Source organism: Notolabrus celidotus, chromosome 8 (genome assembly GCF_009762535.1).
Source record: "Notolabrus celidotus isolate fNotCel1 chromosome 8, fNotCel1.pri, whole genome shotgun sequence".
NCBI classification, from domain to species: Eukaryota; Metazoa; Chordata; class Actinopteri; order Labriformes; family Labridae; genus Notolabrus; species Notolabrus celidotus.
The window spans coordinates 15,349,896-15,371,701 of NC_048279.1; the positions used below are offsets into that span (position 1 = coordinate 15,349,896).

Consider the following 21,806-nt stretch of genomic DNA (forward strand, 5'->3'; position numbering starts at 1 on the left):
GAACTAAGCTATCATTGACTGAACTAAGCTAGCTATCATTTGACTGAACTAAGCAAACTATCATTTGACTGAACTAAGCTATCATTTGACTGAACTAAGCTAGCTATCATTTGACTGAACTAAGCAACTATCATTTGACTGAACTAAGCTATCATTTGACTGAACTAAGCTAGCTATCATTTGACTGAACTAAGCAAACTATCATTTGACTGAACTAAGCTATCATTTGACTAAACTAAGCTTTCATTTGACCGAACTAAGCTAACTAACATCTAACTGAACTAAGCTATCATTTGACTGAACTAAGCTAGCTATCATTTGACTGAACTAAGCTAACTAACATTTGACTGAACTGAGCTAACCAGCTTAAAAAGTTCCACTATATTCAAATTGTGGACATGAGAGTTGTTTTGTCCTCAAGTAACTCTTGCCAAGAATAGGAGTAAGCCTATTGATGCAAATGCCGGACATTTTCTTCAACTTACACAATTCATATGCCTCTCATTCATTCCTGCCTCTCCTATGACGTGTGCCCTAAATGTTCAGTCGCTCCCACTACTGCTCCAGTCTCCAAAGCCCCCCCACAACAACAAGAAACTGGGCCTAGGCTCGGGGGTTTCTGGGGGCCCAAGGGTGCCTTGTTTTACCAATAGCTCCATGCTGCAGCAAAAGGCAGGCTGCATTGTTATGCAACAGTTCAGTGAGGATGAATGGGTTTCAGCGCATGCCCAGTGAATGCCAGTGAAAATGTTGGGAAGAGGGTAGCAGCTAGGTTAATCCCAGAGGGAGTCCCCTCGGGGCCTGGCCCTCAGAACTCCTCCGTGTTTTCCTTTCAACCTAAACTGTGTTGGTTGGATGTTTATCCGAGCCAGAGAAGGAGCAGAAAGAAGAAGGCTGGGTTCTGTGGGTCCAGCCGCAGAGAAGGCTGGTTAATCCCCACAGCCCCAAAACAAGGGCCAGCCAAAACACGGGGCTCCCCCCCCCTCATTTTCCTACTTTGCTAACCTCTCAACTGCTAATCTTCTCTTAACTTCCTCCTCTTCTCTGCACTTTTCTCCCCATCTCTCCTGCCTGCCAACATGCCCGCCCTCAGGCACTGAGCCAACGGCCCCACTGTCTCTCTGTGGGTGACATCACTGGTTGGCGCAGAGAGGCAGGGGGAGAATAATTAGGTTTAGATGGTTGAAGTAACTGTGTGTGTGTGCGTACGTGGATGGTGAGTGGGTGTTTGATGATGTAGAACAAAACTGGCAAGGTTTTACTCATCATGAAGCACGTAGACGTTACAACCAATACTCTGACGAAGACCCTGGGAAAAAAATGCAGGTTTTTTTAATGCTTCAACTACAAAGATTTATACAACATTGGTAAAACAAACCATGCAGCTTGTAATGAAATAAGTTAATTGGAGTTTAAGCATTAAAGATGTAAGAAATATGACATTTTAGCATTTTCCTGAAAACTTTTCTAAAGGCAGCGAATCCTGGAATGAAGAATGCTTGGTTGGGTTTAACTGTGATGAAGGTGGAGGAAAGGAAGGAGGCGCTGCTTTAATAACTCACTATAGACTCCATACATGACCACCCCAGCAAAGCCCATCCGTTCTCTGTGCTTCGTGCTATATACACAGCCTACTTAGGGGAGAAAGCCTTTGTTTGTGCGACGCGCTTTGTCAACCTCTATTTAGTGCCTTCCTTACAACAGGCCCGGCCCTTTGAATATTAACTGTGTGATCACTCTAGCCACACAAGCAGATACACAGGACCCCCCTATCTCTGAAGCTCAGCTCTCCTGCACTCTGGTCCAGGGCTTTGTGCCCAACCACAGTCTGGTATACACACTCTTGTGGTCTCTCATCAGTTTGTTAGGGAGAAATTTAGTTTCCATTGCCTCACTGACATCATTTATGGAGCATTTGATTCATTTCACATTCAAAGAAACTATAAAGCAGGCATCAAATAGAAGAGGAGTCTTACATTTCACCAAAAAGAGACAAAGAGATCCAAAAAGAAGCAGAATAAAGGGGCTGATTGGTCTCTGTCATTGTATGTCACCGTTTCATTGTGAGCCTCTAGTGGAGTGTGACTGTAGTTCTGACTGGTGTAATGACCGTAGCAGCTGGGGCAGGAAGGCGGCTGGGTGGGAGAGTCTGGGCAAGTGTTTTTGCAGGCCAATAATCCCCTTTATTGAGTCTCAGGAAATCCTAATTGGACTCGGAAGTGGCTCTAGTGGCCAGATGTGCAAAGACAAACAGAGTCGACCCAGCCCCCCCAAGGACAACTGACCACAAGCACCTCAGCCTCCCTCTCCACCCTGCTGAGCTTAATTTAAACACACACACACAGAAACACACAAAACACAAGGACAACTGACCACATGCATCTCCTCAAGCATCCCCCTCCGGTGAATTTAACTTTAAACCACAACACACACACACACACACACACACACACACACTGTGCGCACATGCTTCCAATGCTGCAACTGCTGTGAGAGTAGACAGCTAGGTAAACACAGCAAAGCGTCAGCTGTGTACTTAAGACAGTCCATGAAAACAAAATGAGATACAGGGTTCAATTATGTCTCTCTGGATCAATAATAGACAAAAGCAGCTCAATACTGTTACAAAAGAGGAATTCCTGAAAAATTCAATGTACAGGAGTCTTATAGGAAGAGAAATAAAAGACGAAAAAGTAGCCAAAATAAATGCGTTCCTGTACAAAGAAATGAAAATCTTTACAAGGCTAGCTCTTCATAGCTTTTTTCCCCCTTCTGCCCAACTTCTCATCTTTCTGTCTCAGAAATGTTTGTTGCATTAACCAATGGCCTGTCTGTGTCTGTGAACCCCCAAAGTCTTATTCTGCATCACCAGTGAGTGTAAGCATTTCTTTTACCATCACTTATAACATATGTCTGTGTGGGAGTGGATATACTCTAAGTTATCACGTATGGAGCATTCATGTTTCTGTTAGTGTGAGTGGATACTTGTGAGAGAATTTTTTGAAAAAAAGGGTAAGAGTTTGTCTGTGTTGTCTGTCTCTGTCTCCCCTTATCAGGTTGGCAGTCTGACCAAAGCCAGAGATCCTTGTCAGGCTGCTCTGGGGTAACTGCACGTGATGTGTGTGCAGCTGGGAAACTACAGAGATCTGAGGGAGCTGGGTTTGATTAGGAATACCTCCCCAGACCTACTGTCCCAGTCTGGGATCAGTCCAGGTGTGTGTATGCCTGCGCGCGTTTCCTCTCTTACACACACATGGTATGTCAATGTACGTGTTTAAAACCCCTGCAGAGTCACAGTCACACTGACCTATTTACCCCACTCTAGAAACTGCAAGACCCAGGAGGCAAACCAGACTCAGCAGAGGCAGAATAACACGAACCCACCCATACAGTTCCATCAATAGTTTCTCATGGAATAGCTTTACAGACACCTTTACACTCTCTAAAATGGGTCATCTGGGTAAAAAATCTTTTGTATTGATTTCTGTACATCCGGTTTTCGTTTTCTGTGGTGTGAAAAACCAATTACAGCATAGGTCCGTGTAGAGAATTCGATCACCTTAGCCAAAGAACTATGTAAAACGTGTGTTGAATGTGTGTGTGAACACCTATGATTATGTGTGTGTAGGTCAGAGGAGGAGGGAGCTAATAGCATTCACCTTTTGTAACCCCTGCTGGGACTTCAAAGTAGATTATGAAGGAGGAGATGGGGAAGGCTAACACTTGCTGAATGGCTGCAGCCACCATAGCTAAGTTAAGCACCTCTAAAGACTCATGGGATATCATGTGCTGATGTGTATTGTTTTGTCATACGGAAAAAGGTAGCAGGTTTTTTTAAGCACCATTGAAATATCATGCTTATGATCCGCTGAATTTGTGAGTTTTTTCACAGCTTGATGAAGAAAAACAACTATTTATCATCATTTCATGCAGTGCAGATAAGATGCATAGATTTCCCTCTCACACACACCTGGACACTTCATTCTTTAAAGGATGAGTCAAGCGAAGCACATGAACTGTTATGCAAAATGGGGAACGGATGGGAGTGGGCCTGCACACACATCACAGACTGTTTTGTCTCCTTGCAATTGAAGCGTCTTGGTGCATCAAGTGAGGTTTGCCAAGTCAACTTCTTGCTCTTCATTAATCACTGTCGTAATGTCCGTGCCGCATGAATGCTGGCATAATATGCACGATTGTGCAGGGTTGTCTGGGTCTCTATGGACTATAAAGCTGCGTCTCTCACCAGTGGCATTTCCTTGTATTCTGAGGAGTGTTCTGTACTCTGAGATGTGAGTGAGTGAACAGAAAGTGAAGTTTCCTGAGAGAAGTTTATTCTGGCACGAGTACATTATAACATGCCCCGCTGCACAGCCACAACAATGGCCAGATCTCTGGGGTCGTAACCCCCTAATTACTGCACAGCCCAGCAGTGATGACGTCTGTCTATCAGCGCGGCCTGTGAAGGAGGCTACCTGAGCCGGACTCTGCTGCACCAGGTGACATGGGCTGGAAGCACTCCAGCACCTTGGATGAAAGGTTGATGTTTTGGGTCTCTACATCGCAGCACCAGGGCCTTTTCAGCACTCGAAAGGGGCTTCCAGGCTTTCACTTCGACCCTGATCCTGCAGAGAGGAGATATGAACATAATTTCCCATGTCTGATAGCCATCTGCTCCCTATCTCAGGTTCTCAGTAGCATACTCATCTTAGCCTGATTCAAGGCCTTCTGCACCAATCACAGATCACAGTCCTGCCTTCTGTGATGATTAGCCTGTAATGGAGATCCATCAGGCTGTCAATGAAGCTCCTGACTGAAAGCTTTCATGAACAGCCTTACTCGGTAAACATATTGTTCATGCAAAATGGGAGGTATCACAGCCATTTAAACAATCATTTTGAAAGATTAAAGAAATATAAGTTTAAAAATGGATTGTACTGAGGATCTTAACACGTTCTCTCTTTTTTAAACAAGGTAAACATAGAGAAATTCAGTCCCAACAAAATAACACACATGGGGAGCGAAGTAGAGCCAAGTTAAGCTCAGTATACTCCTACCTGAAAACCCTAAATCCGCCCATTGGGAAAAACTGGGAGGGTAACAATAAGGCATATCGGGGTGCGGGTACGCGCCTGCGCGTCCCGCTGATCTGTGTGAAGTTTTCCTGCAAGTTGAGAAAGACAAGAGGTTGCGCGAGTGGAGCGGCGCAAGTAACAGGGATACAGAAAACACAAGAGACACAATCTGGGATGTAGGCGAATATTTATTGATGTACCTTGGAAAATTACACCGCTTACCCTGGTTGATATTTGTGGGTTTACCTCGCTGGAGACTAGACGCCGTCAGCTTCAAGTGAGTGAAATAACTTTATTGTTGTTTTTCTGTATCAGGACATTAGTAGCCTATGTGTTGAACGTGTTTTGTTAAACTTTAGTGAAGGTATTTCTAAAAAAAAGTCTGTATAGCGTTCAAGGCAAAGGCAACAATCACCGGGTCCTCGTTTCTCTGTTTTTTAAACTAAAGTTTAACGTTTTTTATATCACAATAAATATATGATGGGTGGGTGTTAGTTTGGCGTTTTTAAAATAAGTAACTAACACGTTTTATCACATGCCTTCATTTCTCCCACGACCTCTTGAGCAAAAAGGGTTTGTCATTTCATTCTCGCTCGTGAAGATCCAGATCTTTTTGGATGATGGAGGGTGAGATCACCTCCTCGATCCGCGTCAGTTTTGCAGCGCGCTCGTGCGGCGTTCGCTAGAACAGCTTTGCAATCCCTTAAAAGGTTCCCGAACGTTGTGATTAATAGTGAGATCACCAGCGAGGGCGAGAGGATGTTTATCTGGCCAAGTCCAAAGCCAAGATTTTCCCCTCAAGCAGACACCTGAAACGTCTTACTCATCACTAATTTCATACTAATCCTACCTCAAACTGCTCGTGCAAGTGTGTGCAACCAGTTTCAGATGTAAACCTCCCATACCGAGATAGTAGAAGTCAAAGTCATGATTCCTGAAGCTGCAGACCTATTTGTAGCTTTGTGGTTAGCTGTGCATCTCCCCTTGCCCATGGTGTCTCCATATATTCTAATTAGAAGGAAGAGGGTGCAGGTGGAGGTGGAGGTGGCGGTGGAGGTGTGTGTGCATGCAGTGAGGTGAATCTGGACAGGATGGGACAAGCTGTTCAAAGAGAGGAAGAGAGCTCAGCACGCTCAGCTTGTACTTTCCCCCAAAACGCCTTGAACTTCCATGAAAGTTGAACCAGAGGTTACATTTTTAGCTGCAGCTACTTGTTACATCAACTAGTGCAGCACTGTCATGCTAATGAAAGGAGAAGCAAGGCCAGGTGTCAAACAAGCACAGGTGAGGTCATAGGCCTTGGTTAAAACTGCCTGACTGGACTGATGTTGCAACAAGCCTAGACAACGATCACTTCTCTCCCTTTCTACGTTGTCTTTTGCCTCTTTTTGTGATCAATAATGTCTGAGGTAAGACTTTTGTTGTTTTCCTTCTTTCCCAGGCTGGAGGAATCAATTGACCTTTGAACTTGAGTCACTGTAAACTGGAAAAGACATCACAGACTGAGTGAGCAGACACTCTTCACCCACATTCACCCCTCCCTCACCCCCACCACACTGCCTCTATGCTCATCAACCTGAGTGTTGCCTTCAAGGAACCTCTTGCCTTTCATGGAACACAGCCTGAACCTCCCTCTGCTGTGGAAGTGACAGCCATGGATTCACGTCCAGTGCTGCTCGCTCCTCCACCACCTCCCCTAGCACCTCCACCACCTCCTCCCCCACCTCCTCCTCCACCTCCACCTGCATCCTTGTCCTCCTCTCCTTTTAGCCGGTCAGATAGTGCCCGTCGCAGCCGGCTAAGGAAGCTGAACTGGGAGAGCATCCCCAAAGAGAAGGTGGAGGGGAGGAAGAGTGTGTGGAGCGGGGCAGCACAAGGCGAAGATGAGTTTCCCATAGACCTCCACTCTCTGGATGAACTGTTTGGACAGAAAGACAGTAAACCTCAGGACAGAACGGGCACCTTGAGGCGGAGGTCGGCTTTGCTGCGCTGCAGATCTCCACAGGACAACCCAGAGGAGGTCAGACTATTGGAATGACCATAACATTTTCAGCCTGTGAAATTTCTTGTATTTAGCTTTGTCTTAATTGTGTCCTTTTCCTCTTTACAGATCTCCCTGTTGGACTCAAAGCGCAGCATGAACATTGGAATATTTCTACGCCAGTTCAAGTTGTAAGATACTTTATTCCCATATAGCGCTCTAACAAGTTTGTTCTTGTCATTTTTTAAGCAAAATTAGCAGTTTTCAGTTTTTATAATGGGATTATTTGCTGTTCTATTTAGTGTGTTCTTTTTGTATTATTTTAAACTTTAATATCTTTTGTTTTGAGCCCTTGTTGGACAAATCCAGACATTTCAAGACATCACATTGGCTTTGGCCAAATGTTTTTCTCATTTCTTCTCATGATGCATTATAAACATTTTGTTTGTCAAGATGAGAACTTGCACAACACAAAATTGTGCAAATCAGTTTCAACTGTTTTCTTAACAATCTGCTGCACTTGAACACCCTCAGCTTTTAGTATTTTGGCCTACTTTCTTTGAGGTCATCATCAGTCAAAACTGCAAGTAGTTTTTAGAGCAGGAAACAGAAGTGTTTACAAGTGTGCCCTGGGGAACAGTTCTTCACTTGAGCTGAACCATAGTGTGTGTAGCCATATATCAATGAGGGAATGGGTGTCTGTGTGTGTGCAGGCTGTTTCAGAAGTGTGAAGTCTCATCAGGAGAAAGAGTGATAGAAAGGAAGTATTGCGTCAGGGAGGGAGAAACAAGTATATTGCAGGAGGACAGGTGCAAGGGAGGGTACACTCTGGGCAGCTTGAGTGGGGGTCTTGAAGGAGGGTGGTGTCCGAGTTTAGCCCTAAGAGTCAGAGTTGACACCTGCTGGTGCCCTTAAAGAGGGTCTAATGTTAAAGCTACCTCCTGCAGAGAGGGACCCCACTGGCAGCTTGTCATATTCATCCTACCACTAAAGCCTGTTTAGCATGTTTGCCCAGATCTATCAAAGCTGCACCTCTTGTAATGAGTAAGGCTGTTTTAATAATCGTTAAAACACACCTAGATACAGAACACTGTAATGAGTGTTTTGATGTTGTTGTAAATGTCATTTGAACTGTTGCAGGTAGACATAATTACATAAAGAGGTGAAAAAAAGTCCATGATTGCTTTAATTTCATGCCTCTACTTGTGCATGCAGCGTGCACTCAATTGTGCACCTCTCAACTGAAGAGTGACTTATCTCCAGAGCAGATTTGTCAAGACTTGTCGGAAAAGCCATTATATGAAAAGAGCCTCTTATGTACACAAACATCTGTCTTGTTGGGAGCTTGTTTTACTTTGTTCTAAACACAGGCAGAGCTGAATTGAGGGTGTACTTTAAACAAATCTGGTTTTGTATTTGTGTCTAAGAAGTCTCCTCGATATCTTGTCTATTATGTGATTGTTCTGTCTATTGCATTCAGTGTTTTGTTTTCAGAGGAACTAGTCTGGACAGCTCACAATATGTGTGTTATACATGTCCTTTCTCAAACTGATGCATCAGATGTCTTTATTTGTAGAACTTTTGGTGCCAAAGATTTAAACTGTAGAACTTTGAATGAGGACAGTATGCTGGAAAATGAAAGCCACACGGTAGCATGCATATAATGGAGAATGTGTGCACATGTAATGGTTTGTAGGATGATGGGGGAGGAGGGAAGGATAATGGAAAACTGCTGGAATAGAGGAGAGATGTGTCAATCTGAGGAAGAAAGTCCGGGGTCAGAAAGTCAGGCAATTCAATTTCTGGTCCTTCACCTTGACATCACAAGCTCTTTCAGACATCTTCTCTGGATTTCCCCCTTTGTTTACTTTCTCTCCTACAGTTTGGCGTCAACCAAGTCTGTCTTCCTCAGCACTTAGATTGATAAGAACAGGACATGTCTAAATAATGTGTGATCAAAGTGAAACTAAAAGCTGATACTGCTCATTACATAGGCGAGTGGGGGGATTTCCTGATCATGCACTGAAAACTCCATGACTAAAGTGAAGTCAAACTAAAAATGTCTGTCCTTTTTTCCACAGGCCTGCTAAGGAGATAGTTGAGGATATCAGGCAGGGTGCTGGGGATCGTTACGGAGCAGAGAAGCTTGCAGAGCTCTGCAAATTGCTGCCTGACAATGAGGAGGTAAAGTGCCTTTTTTGGCATACAAATATCACAGTGACAACCCCCTCCCTGTTTTCATCCCCCAATCCCCCCACCACCTCTCTTACTCGTCATCTGGCTCTGGTTAGGATGATCAAGAGTCTGCCATTACACCATGTCGTGTGATGTGGTCTGTTTCCGGAGAAGGGCCACGCTAAGAGATATTGGAATTGACTGTTGACGACATGTTGGTTTCTAGTGTGCCAGATTGTTTTTCAAATGAAGCTACTCTCCAGATTTTACCCAGCATCTGCTCTCTCTCTCTCTCTCAGGAGTCCCGCCTGAGAAGGTTCAGCGGGGAGCGGAGCTGGCTTGGAGAGCCTGATCTTTTTATTCTGCTGCTGGTGGAAGTCCCCAGGTAAACCCTATTTCTACATTGGATAATTATTTAAGCCCCGTACTTTCCAAACACTTTTTCTTTCAATATCCTAACTGTAAAACCTATTTTTTCATGTTTACTACCATGGGACACCTTTCCTGCTCACATACTTCCCTTTGCGATGACATGTGCTTGTTTACTTGATGATTGATCAGTAGTGCCTTTTTGTCTCCATCACCACTCATCCCCCGCTCATTCATCCATCCATCCCTCTCTTTCCTCTTCCATTAGCTTTCGGCTACGTCTGGATGCCATGATCCTGCAACAAGAGTTCGACCCTGCTGTGACCTCTCTGTGTGTGGCAGCCAGATGTCTGAGGGAGGCGGCCAGAGGTAAAGTTAACAACAGGGAGTCATGTATCCCACCACAATGAAGAGCTAGACCCTGGCCCTTTAAAATGCTCCTACTTTGAATCAGTGTGGAGGGAAATGTTAACATTTAAAAGACCCTACTTCACTTCTGCTTGAGTGTCTTTAAAACTAATTTCCTACTCGTTTTAAGGCCTTGGTATCCACTGCTTTCATATTAATCCTCATTATTCCTCTTTTAATATTGAATCACTGTCTTCGACTCCTACAGAACTGTTGAGCTGTCCTGAATTACACTCCATCCTCCGTTTGGTGCTGAAAGCAGGAAACTATATGAATGCTGTGAGTGCACCTTTATTTTATCCATTTAATTTTCTTTTCTTCAGCTTTACAATGCAGAGTCATTCCTTTCATCCGTGTACAATACACCCTTGGCCATGGGGTCTAGGTGTGTGTTTAGGTGCGTCCCTCTTACGGTGCACCTGGGTTTTGTGTCATTGTTTGTTTAAAGTTGTCACATGTTGTCTGCGTGTGTATGTGTGTTAGTCTGACCTTGTATATTGTTTCTTAGGGGGGGTATTCGGGGAATGCTGCTGGTTTCCGGATTTCATCGCTGCTCAAACTGGCTGACACCAAAGCCAATAAACCGGGAATGAACCTGCTGCATTTTGTCGCAATGGTAAGACTTAAATTTAGGTGTAGAATAAACTGTTTGTGTGCCAGCAATCTTTTTTTAAAGAGTAAAGGTAAAAAGATATGAACAATGTTGATTAAAGAAATTACTTGAATCAACATTGCAGCAAGTTCTTTTGCAAGAATGATTAGTTTCTGACCTCCAAGTTATCAGACAACAGTAGCCTTTTAAGCCCCAGAGGCCGGACCGCTCCACAGAGCATATGATTTTGTCAACATTTGTGCTTCTTTTGAAACAATAGCTGGATAATCATTTGTGTTTGTCTCCACAGGAAGCTGTGAAAAAGGACCAGAGTTTGCTGTCATTTCCTAGCCAAATAGGCCATGTTGGCTCCGCCTCCAGGTCAGTCTGTTCCCAAACCTCATCAGATCCTGCACTGACTGTGCAGGAATATGCAAACCCAGCTTAATAACATCAATGCAACCAACATGCTGTAATGTAAATCTATTGCACTCATGTATCAGACTAAGGCGCCCAGCTGTTAGCAATAGCTAGCTGCCTGAGTGGAACTGGGTCATGACAACATTGATACTCCAAGCCAATATTTAAGCTCTGCTGGAGAGATTCTCTGCAGGGGACTAAAGGAGGACCATCCTTATTCTGCTTTGAAAGTTAAAGAGAGTCATGCAGGCGGCCAAATCCTTATTTTTGTCAGACTTTTTGTCTGCTTTAACCCTTAAACCCTTTTCATTAGCTTAGTACCCATTTTTAGCTTTCTCAAGACATGTCCCATTACTTTTTTCTGTAAAGTACTGATCATAATGGTGTCCCCTCTTTTCCTTAGGTTGTCTGAGGAGTCAGTGCTAGAGGACTTATCCAGGTTAAAAAGCAGAGTGGTGTCCTTAAAGGCAAACATCCAGACTGAGGCAGAGATCCAGCGGCATACACAACCTTTCCTAGAGGTATAAAACAATCAATAGTCTATTCAATTTCAAACCTTTGTTAAATTGACTTTTCTTGACAAAAACAGGCCAAATGAGAACATTTAGATAACTTATTTTTTTAAAGCTTGAGTATATATGTGTTAATGTGCAGATGGCTGAGGAACGTCTGAAGGAGGCAGAGGATGAAGTAGAAGGTATGAGAATGTCAAGTCAAGCACTGGTGGAGTTCTTCTGTGAAGATGACAGCACGTTTAAACTAGAGGAGGCCTGCAGGGTCTTCAATTCTTTCTGCCACCGCTTTCAGAAAGCTGTCCAGGTGAGCTAAACCACACGATGGAAAAACTATTAGATGAAAAACATTTTCCCTAAAGGGATGAGACATATAGATCTGACTTTGTCCTAAAGTGGATAAACAAGTAAATGATTCCATCCTTTTTCTACAGGAGAATGCAGAGCGGGAGCTGAAGGAACAGAAACGTTTGGAGCGTCAGCGTGAGATCGGGGAAAAGCGTCGCTCTCTGGCTGTTTGTACCGGGCTAGACCTGAGCCTCAGCCTTGCCAGAGAGCCTCAAAGTCAGGAGAACCAAGATGAACTGGAGAAACTATTAGAGAAGAACTTGAGCTGCACTTGGAGTCGACGCAGCCTGAGAAGCTCAGAGTCCCGCAGACTTTCCCAGAACCTCCCCAACGACACCCATTTCCAAAACTCATCCATGCTGAAGAGCTTCCCTGAGCTTGGCAGCAGTCCAACATCCACCAGTTATCACTCCAACAGCTCATCTGACCATGAGACCTCTGCTGGGCTTTGTAGCTCTCCAGAGACTGATGATATTTGTTCCCCCATTGATAGAGAACCTGTTCTGAGTAGGAGGAGCAGGTGGCTGAACAGCAAAGCAACAAATCGGAGCATGGAATTGGTTCGGGACTTTGACACTGCTACATTTAGTTGTTCTCAGCGTGGCAGTGGCTTTACACTGAAGCAAAACAGACCTGAAAGCATTTCCTATGTTCTGCAAGGCCAAAAAAAGGCAGCATCACTTGAAAAAGAGGCAGAGGTGTCACATGAACACTTGGTTTCAATGACAACTGAATCTTCACCCAGCTCCTGCTCTACTTCTGCTGCTACACCCCCTGAAACATCTGCCCTGTGTGATAAAAGCCAGGACTCATCTCAAAGACATAAATTTGACCTGCCAGTCACAGACAATACTCCCTCCATTCAGAGTAAATCTAATGGCTCTTGTTTTGAAGGGTCTTTACCTCATTCTCATCACACAAAGGGAGTAGTTTCTCAAAGTAACGCAAACACTGGGTCGTTACGGCACCACAAAACTGAGAGCCAATCACATTCATCAATAAATGCTCCAGAGAGGATCCAGTCACAGCCACAGGCAAATGAGACACCCACAATGACAACAAGTGAAGACATTCCTTCCCTTGATGCAGGTTTAACAAAGCACTCAAACACAGACGTGGTGTCCGCGCCTGTAGAGGAGAACTGGATGCCCTCCAGTCTACCAGAGTTCAGCCAATCACAGCCGGCAGGGTTCTCCAACCTGCCAAGTTCTGAGAGGGAGGCGGCGCAGCCGTACTCCCGAGTGGGTGAATCACTGGAGTGCCACACTCTGGTGAAAGGCCTCCGATCCTACGACGCCTTGTCACCCCTGACCTCGCCGCTCCCACGACCCGCACCCAGCCTCTGCTCTAAGTGGAGGAAAGAGAGGGAGGTTGACCTCCGAGAGGGGACAACTCCAGGGTCTTCCACATCAAAGGAGGAGCCTCGAGCTGTGAAGACCCCTGTGCGGAGTGGAATCGGGGCCAAAAGGGGCCTTGTGTCACGTGCAGGACCTTCCAATAGCACGGGCATTCCCAGAGTGCGCTCCAAAACTGAGCCTTCCAATGGAGCCCCAACCTCTACAAACCCATCCACACCTAGCCGATTAACTACTCCTCGCAGCATATCCATGCGCTCCTCCACTGTCACACGTCCCTCTGCTGCTCAGACAGAGGTGAAACGCAGTCACACTACACGGGAAAGGACTCTGAGTGAGCAACAGCCACCAGGAAAGCCCTCCTTAACCCGCAGGACTTCAGATAGATCTGTATCAGAGAAAAGCTCAGGCAGCACCCAACCAGCCTTCATCAGAGGGACTCCTGTCCGTGTGTCAAAACGTGTTGCTCCCAAGTCTGAGACTCAGGATCCCTCACAACCTCGCACTGCCCACAGCCCGTCCTCCACCACAGCAAAGACAATTCGCACGACTGTCATATCTGCTGCCCGGAATAAAACTGCCAAGACAACAAGCACAAGCACCCCTGCTACTAGCTCTAAGATCCCTACAGCTTCACGGATTCCTGGCCCCAAAATGCCTCGAGCTGCTGCATCTCAGCCGCTGTGGAGGTGATGCAAGAGAAAAAGTGCCCTTACTGCAGAGTGTTTTCACACTTTAAATGTCCTTATGGATTTCAGTCTAAATTACAGGCTGAATATTCATGAGGAGTGTGAGTCATCAGTCAGATTTCTGGTTTTCTAAATTCAGCTTTTATCAAATTTGCATGAATTTCTGGGTGCTTTGGGTTTGAATATGTGAGAGGGAGCTGCACTTGAAGCAATGTGGAGCATTTTCATCTAATTTGCTTCATCTCACATTAGATGCTGCGATTCCTACCTCTTTTTTTACACGTGTCCTTTGCAGGCGATGGGACACCACAAGAAGACCCATTTTACAGTCATTATGTTTATGCAGAACAGGTTAACAGTTAAACACAACTAAGTGACAATACTCTGTGCCTAGAAAAGACAAGCATGCTCTGAAAGAATTAGACACTGATTCAATCTCTCTTGCATTAAAAAAGGAAGGGTTTTTTAAAGTAAGAAAATTCCCCAAATGTTTTGCATACTGTGATCATTCCCCCTCATTAGTTTTTATTGTGTTCTCAGGCTTGGCTGTCTTGCAGTCCAACCTGAACTTGGTACAATGTTAAACTGTTGATCCTCTTGTTGAGAGGTCTCATCGTTCTGATGCACTTTACAAACTGAAGAAGAGGCAGCAAGGTGATGTTTTCTGTAATATTTGTTATTTTATGTGAAAAGATTATATAACTTTATTGAATAGCATTGGTTGTTATTCACTGTATTATTTGGATTTGTATAAAAGAGAAGATGAATAAAGACGGTGATCTGGAAGTGTCTTGTCTCTCAGAAAGGTGCTCAATGGTCGGATTAAAGTATCTGTTCTCCAGTTTTGAATTCAGGCTAGTTCTTTGCTTCCTTTTAGAGCCTTCACTTTCAAACGCTCCACTCTTCCTCATCTGCTGCTGCTCCTGCATCATGCTGTCTTCTTGTCACTTTCATTTCTCTCCTCCCTGAACCCCCTCTCACTGCATCTCTTGACACAGTCACCCCCATCTCTGTCAGCAGTTGTTGTCATGGAAATGCTACAGACGTCCCGGGGAATCTCCTGGCAGAATAGTGGGGTGCAAGGGTTGGGGAAAAGGGTGACTGTGGGTGTAAGGTCCCAGTGGGAATTCTCCTTTTATAGGCCGCAGTGACGCCAGAACCTCTTGGGAAAGGCAATAAACCGGTGCCTCTTTGTGTTCTTGAGTGTCCGGTTGTCGGTCAGCGCTGGCCTCTTAACCTGCCTCAGTGTATAAAAGTGACATCATCAACAGGTCTCCAGGGGTGCAAGGGAGAGCAGTCTAAAGTGATCACTCCCTTAGTTGCCTTCTGTATTCTGCATTGATCTCAAAGCACTGGCTCAGTAAGAATAATGACTTGTCTGAAGGTGAATAAGTGATATATGAGCTTTTTTAGACCAGTGCTGACCAAAGAGGCACATGAGGCCTGCAAGACAAGGGACAGGTTTTTTTATGACCTGCGTCTATACACACAGTGACACACTGTGTGGCATTTAGTGGTGAGAATGTAGCAAGTTCAAGAGGAAGTATAAAGAGAGTGCAGAAAGTGTGGGAGTCCATGCATTAAGACCCCTCTTGACATGTTCAATGGTCATACACAGGATTGATTGGTTGTATTTTAATGGTTAGGTAGTATGGAAGCAAAATAAAGTGAGCGGCAGGTTGAATCGTGAATGTTGTTTACATGTTGCAGTTCTGGCTTTTTCTTAGAGTACCAATTATTACAGTCAATGTGTCACACTCATGGAAAATAAAGCTTTGAATATAATTGCTACATTAATAATGAAAATAAATACTCTTTGCTGCAGGGTAAAAAACACATACCAAACTCAATTCATGAATCTGGCAGTTGATTATGACCTCAATTGGAACCAGCTTTTTGCTCTTGAATGGGTAGTTATTTGACATTCATGGAAACAACCAGATGAGTCTGAGGTAGACTTACTTTTTAATAGGTGTAAACATTAATTTTACATTTGAAATACATAATTTCACACTGACTATGACTGGTAACTTCAGGATGATTTATTTCTTTAACAGTATTATTGCAATGTATGTGTCCTCTTTTTGGTTTATGCTCTTGTTGTCTTAATGTGTCTTGCAAACCTATTTGGGCTGGGCATACACTTGCATGACACAGTAATACAATCATTGAAAATGTGTTTCCACTGCCCTTATTTTACAGTGTAAAAGTGTTGAAAATCAGTTAAATTTTCACTAAATTAAACATTCAAATAACATCTACACATTAATACACAATTAATTTCAAAATAACCCTCTGTACCATTCCACATTGTTCCCAATCACATGTATGTTTCTATTGCAGTGGAGTTTTACATTGCAAGAAGTAGTACAACTACTTTCATGTGGCAACATGAAATTCCTCAATACTGATTGTGGTGATTTTGTGGAATGAATGTTTAGAAAACAGACAAATAATCACCCTCTTTCCTGTTGTTGTGACACTTTGTCTTTTAAAAGAGGACAGAGTCATATACACCTAAAGAAAAGAGAAAAGAAGAAAAGGACCCTAACAGATAGTAAAATAATAATCATAATTAAAAAATTAATTAATTAATTAAAAAATATAGATAAAAGTATAATTATTATAGTAACAAAAATAGCAAAATATGAGTTTTATTTATATATTTACTTTTCTTAGTTTATTATCTATATGTCTTCATGATTAATAATTGATTATTGTTGTTACTATAATAATTATACTTTTACCAATAGTGACTTCGTTGTAAGAGTATTTCCACAACACAGGCCAGAGGGGGCAACAAGGCTGGCAAAGCAGATAAGCTTAGCATCGCCATCTAGTGTCGCTTACCGTCTGTCACCAAATAAAACTACAACTACCAGAATGCAACGCTTCCGTGCGTCGCTTTTTACGTAATGGACAGCTCCCCGGATGCGGCTGTGATTGACTAGACCAAGCAAAAAGAGATCGAAAGCCAAGTGGCGGTAAGTCACAAAATCCTTAAAAAAAAAAAAGGTTACAGCAAGTAACTCCTTCTGAAATGTGTTTTAGAATATGTAAGAATATTTTGAGTAACTCTTGAATGGTTATGTGGATAGGAACGTAACTTTTTGAGGAGTGGCTTGCAAATAAACTTCCAACTTGTTTGCTAACTAGCTAGCTAGTTAGCCTCCAAATGCGCTAGTTCCTTAGCTTGATGCTAGCCGCTGGGGGAACGCCTAGTATCCAAAGTGATCAGTAAGGGATAATAAACCACAGGGAACCGGTGCCTCGGTTTCCCTTTTGTCGCTTTCCTAGTTCAGGGACTTATTTAGAGAACTTTGTACACGTTGTTGATGACGGACTGTAATTATTGGATACCTCTGTAATGTTAATTACGCCGATGAGCTAAGGCTGGGGGCCGTTAGCTTGTGGGCTAATTGGGTGAAGAACTGTGTAACTGAGAGACTGAATAAACTGTGTAGACTGGTTACTGGTCGGCATTTTAATGTTTTGTCATCCTTTATTAAATCATCCACATGTTTGGCTGCGTAAAGCTTAGACCTGACCCTCAATGTGGAGCATTGATATCAGAATTTACCAGTGGTGGAAAGTAACAAATTTACTTGAGCACAGTACTTAAGTACGTATCTGTACTTTACTTGAGTATTATTATTTTGTGGGGTAGTTGTAACTTTTACTCCACTACATTCAGAAGACAATTATTGTACTTTTCACACCACTACATTTCTATCAGTGCTCTAGTTACTCACTACTTTATCTTTGAAGTCAGCTCATGAATTTCCTTCTCTTTTCTGAAATCTGATCTCTAAGACAGTAAAATGTGTTAGTGTAGTTCTGTTTGTCTCAGTGGTTTAGTCGTACCTGTATATCAAACACAGAGCAGATTTCACTCAGATCAGGCAGTTCATTTAGAGGTGATAATGATGGTTATAATTTTCCACCTGAGCACCCATGTCCATATCTTTAGCCCCTGTTAGAGGTTTTTGAAGTGAAGAATGATACGTAATATTTGAAATGTTCTCCTTGTTTCTCACTCTGCCCAAACATACAAACATTCACTGTCCAACCTGTAAAAGCATGTTGAGCTACGTAACATTTGTTTCATTCCAGATGAACATTTCAAACTAAGTTGTCTGTGTTTGGAGTAACTTAGTGTGTGTTTTTATTCCATGGTATAGTTTTTAGAGATTTCAAGTAATGTTTTCTAAATAAACATGATGTAACAGAATGTACTCCCATGTATTCTTGACTGCACTCATGTATTTTTAAAAAATACAAAGTTTTGAGATTTTTTAAGAAGTATACTTAAGTATTTTTAAAAGCAAGTACTTCACAACTATAACTTAAGTAATCATTTTACAGAGCAACTTTCACTTGTATTGGAGTAATATTTTACCCGGAGTATCTTTACTTTGACTTAAGTAATGAAACTGTGTACTTTGCCCACCACTGGTATTTACTGAGGTGCCCTTTCTTCTGTTGTCAGGTGCTGCAGCCCCAGTGGTCGTAGGCAGGATGCAGACCATAAAGTGTGTGGTGGTAGGCGATGGGGCAGTTGGGAAAACCTGCCTACTCATCTCTTACACCACCAATGCCTTTCCTGAAGAGTATATTCCCACAGTGTTCGACAACTACAGCGCTCAGATGAGCGTAGACGGTCGCACTGTCAGCCTTAACTTGTGGGACACTGCAGGCCAGGAGGAGTATGACCGCCTTCGCACACTCTCCTATCCCCAAACCAACGTTTTCATCATCTGCTTTTCCATCGGCAGCCCCTCCTCCCACGCCAACGTCAGGCATAAGTGGCACCCTGAAGTGTCTCATCACTGCCCAAATGTCCCCATCTTGCTGGTGGGCACCAAGAGGGACCTGAGGGGTGATGCAGAAACAGTGAAGAAGCTGAAGGAGCAGGGCCTGGCCCCTACCACCCAGCAGCAGGGGAATGCCCTGGCCAAGCAGATAGGGGCTGTTAAATACATGGAGTGTTCTGCTCTGCTGCAGGATGGCGTCAGGGAGGTGTTCGCTGAAGCTGTGAGAGCAGTGTTGTATCCAGTCACGAAAAAGAACCCCAAGAAGTGTGTGCTGTTGTAATAAACAGTTCCTAAATTTGGACTGTAGAGAAGGATGATGGAGATCCACAGATGCAAAGGAAGGCTGAGGAACGAAGGTCGTCATCTGGCTGCTACTATTCCACCTTTTAGCAATTCAGACTTTGTTTTCAGCTCCTCTGCTACTCCTCCTTTCCTTAATCATCTCCCGGAGGATTTCACTCCGTTGCCATCTTCACCAAAGTGACTGTGTCAAAAAGGCAGCAACTGACCGTGTCTCCTCTATTTTCCTTGCATTTTAACTTTGATATTTACCTTTTCCAATTTTACATCTTTCCTAGATTTATAGCTTGCCTTTATCTGCTTTGCCTTATACAATGCTGATCATGGTTGACAAAAGCCATAACAACATCGAAAACCAAGCTACCCTGTTCGACTGGAGAGAAGAGATCTGCCTTTGTTCAGGTGGAGAAATAATGACTACCTCATACTCTCACCAAGGTTGCATCTCATGAGTATCAAGCAGCGTCACCATCAAGATGGTTTGACTTGCCTATTTAGATGTAATGAACCGCCAAGTAGAGGGTAAACAAGTTTTAATTTCAAGTAGCTTGGGTCCAGAGGAGGTGTAATGACTCCCGGACGAATGCCAGTACCCCATACTCAATCTGCACAGATAAGAGGTTAAACTGTCGAGCTGCGGCCTCCTCCCATAGTGCTCATTCTGGCATGTTAGAGCTGTCTGGCAGGCTGCCCTTCCAGCCTCTTTCACTGCTCTCTCACTGCAACGCATGGAGGAGTCAGTGGGCCTTTGAAGATTAGCTGGTCCCATTAAAAGCAGCCGACCATTTGCCCCTCTTCACTAATAGTGGAGCAGGTGTCACAAGGCCTCAGCCAAATTAACCCTCACTGGTACAGGATTCCTCAAAGCTGACATATCAGGAAGTGGAGTTGTGGTACAGCTCTCCTCTGTCTACGTCTTACTGAACGCCATTTAAACATGCCTAAGAATGACTTTGACTTTGACATGATGGGGTCAAAGAGACTGTATTTTTTCTAATAATATTGAATTTACTCTGTAAATGATTTTTTTTTTCCTTAAATGTTTTTAACCCACGAGTGCGGTTATGGCCAAAGTTGAATATATTTTTTGTAATAGCTCATGTTTATTTTTGATCAGTAAAATGTTTGTCTGTAATAAGTAATACTCAGATTTGATAAAACCACAACTCAACAATGCCCCACTTGTCACTTACATTGTTGCCTTACATTTCAGATCAGCAATTTATGACCACTGTAGAACTAATACAGCATAGCATATGATACCAGAACATGTTTCACCTGTACACTTCTATTCCTTTAATCTAGGTTGTGAAAGATAATTTCATTTTGGATAGAGCGTTGTGTAGTAGCTGCCCGGTCAGTTTGTCTGTGCAACAATTCACAATACGGAAGGAGCCTTTAATTTGGTCAGGTGCCTTATCTAAACCAAAGACCATGGCTGTGCTCCCCAAAGGTTATTTTTTAATGATGCAAATACCACCAAGACCTTTTGAAATGCAGGTCGAACCAACTCGGGGTTTCATTTTTGTAGTTTTTCAGAAGCTCTCTGCCTTCGTTTCTGCCAGTAAGCGCACACACACACACACACACACACACACACACACACACACACACAAACACACAAACACACAAACACACAAAGCTCCTGCAGCCCTCTGAGAAAGTCACAGGTGCTAAACTGACATCTTCTGCCACACATCTATGTGCGTTTGTGAAAAGGAGCAGATGAAGCGCAGTGGCCCACAGCTCTTAACTGAGTGTGGTTTACATCCTTGCGTTGCATGCTGCAGTGAGGGATCAGGCACAAGCACAACTTGCACACACAGTTAGCAAGAGCTGCATTTGTGGAAAGTGCCTTGTCGCATCTGAAGATTTTTATACATTTTATAAAATATTTTTTAGTAACGACTGGTTGCAAATTTGTGCTTACAGCCGCCAGTAATACCAGCAACCCTTTTACTATAGTTATTTTCATGTACTCAACCTCGAGCGGAGTGTATTATAAGACAACCTAGATGTGGCCTGTGTAAAGTTTAGAAGAACCGAAACGCAACACGAGCAGGAGAATTTTTTAACAACAGTGATGTGGTTTGAGATCTGCCAAAGGATGTGAGAATTTCTGCGATCGGTGTGTGTGGAGGGTTGAATGTAAGTGCATAACATGTCAAACTGTCAACTGTGGTGAGTTAGTATTTTTGCCGTGTCCTGATTTCACTCAGATAATGCTGTTGAAGTGGAACATACACCTGTGGGCTCTCTTGTCTGTGTCCCGGAGCTGTATGCTACCGTGTGCGTGGTACTACGCTTTTACACTGGGAACTTGATTTGTAGAAATCTGTTTGTAATTGTTTTATATATAACAAAAGCATATTTGTATAAATGAACTAACAGTGAGATGATTTTAAATTATGCCAAATAAAAATGGTGGTTAAACCAGGCACTGTTTGATGACAGATGGTCTCTCCTGCTTTTTGACTGAGTCTCAAGTAATAATAATAGCTTAATAATAATAATAATAATAATAATAATAATAATAATAATAATAATAACTTTATTTATATAGCACCTTTAAAAACAAATGTTTACAAAGTGCTTTGACAAACAAAGCATAGTTCAATAGCAGAGTAAACAAATTGACAGACGGAGGAGAAAATGTGATCAATGCAAAACAAAATGCAACGAAAGAGGTTAAAGGGAATACATGTCAATTGAACTGTATGGAGTGGTGTGACAATGGATCAGTAAATCATTGTTAAGAGGTTTTTCAG

General features: G+C 43.2%; 2 protein-coding genes across 3 annotated transcripts; both read left to right on the plus strand.

Annotated features, from left to right (window-relative positions):
- The first annotated feature begins 5,123 nt into the window (after positions 1-5,123).
- fhdc2 (FH2 domain containing 2) lies at positions 5,124-14,766 on the plus strand. Of its 2 annotated transcripts, none has more exons than XM_034690462.1 (12): positions 5,124-5,352; positions 6,517-7,095; positions 7,186-7,247; positions 9,138-9,240; positions 9,531-9,616; positions 9,869-9,969; positions 10,217-10,287; positions 10,517-10,624; positions 10,911-10,981; positions 11,424-11,541; positions 11,675-11,839; positions 11,967-14,766. In XM_034690462.1, exons 2-12 carry the CDS (start codon positions 6,640-6,642, stop codon positions 13,926-13,928), a joined length of 3,303 nt encoding a protein of 1,100 aa, XP_034546353.1. In that variant the 5' UTR covers positions 5,124-5,352; positions 6,517-6,639; the 3' UTR covers positions 13,929-14,766. The 2 variants fall into 2 exon arrangements, with proteins under 2 accessions (XP_034546353.1, XP_034546354.1); XM_034690463.1 differs by lacking the exon at positions 5,124-5,352 and adding an exon at positions 6,124-6,359.
- A 2,012-nt stretch (positions 14,767-16,778) lies between these two features.
- rhogd (ras homolog gene family, member Gd) lies at positions 16,779-21,491 on the plus strand. Its single transcript, XM_034690464.1, has 2 exons — positions 16,779-16,908; positions 18,414-21,491. Exon 2 carries the CDS (start codon positions 18,443-18,445, stop codon positions 19,016-19,018), a length of 576 nt encoding a protein of 191 aa, XP_034546355.1. The 5' UTR covers positions 16,779-16,908; positions 18,414-18,442; the 3' UTR covers positions 19,019-21,491.
- The last annotated feature ends 315 nt before the right edge of the window (positions 21,492-21,806 follow it).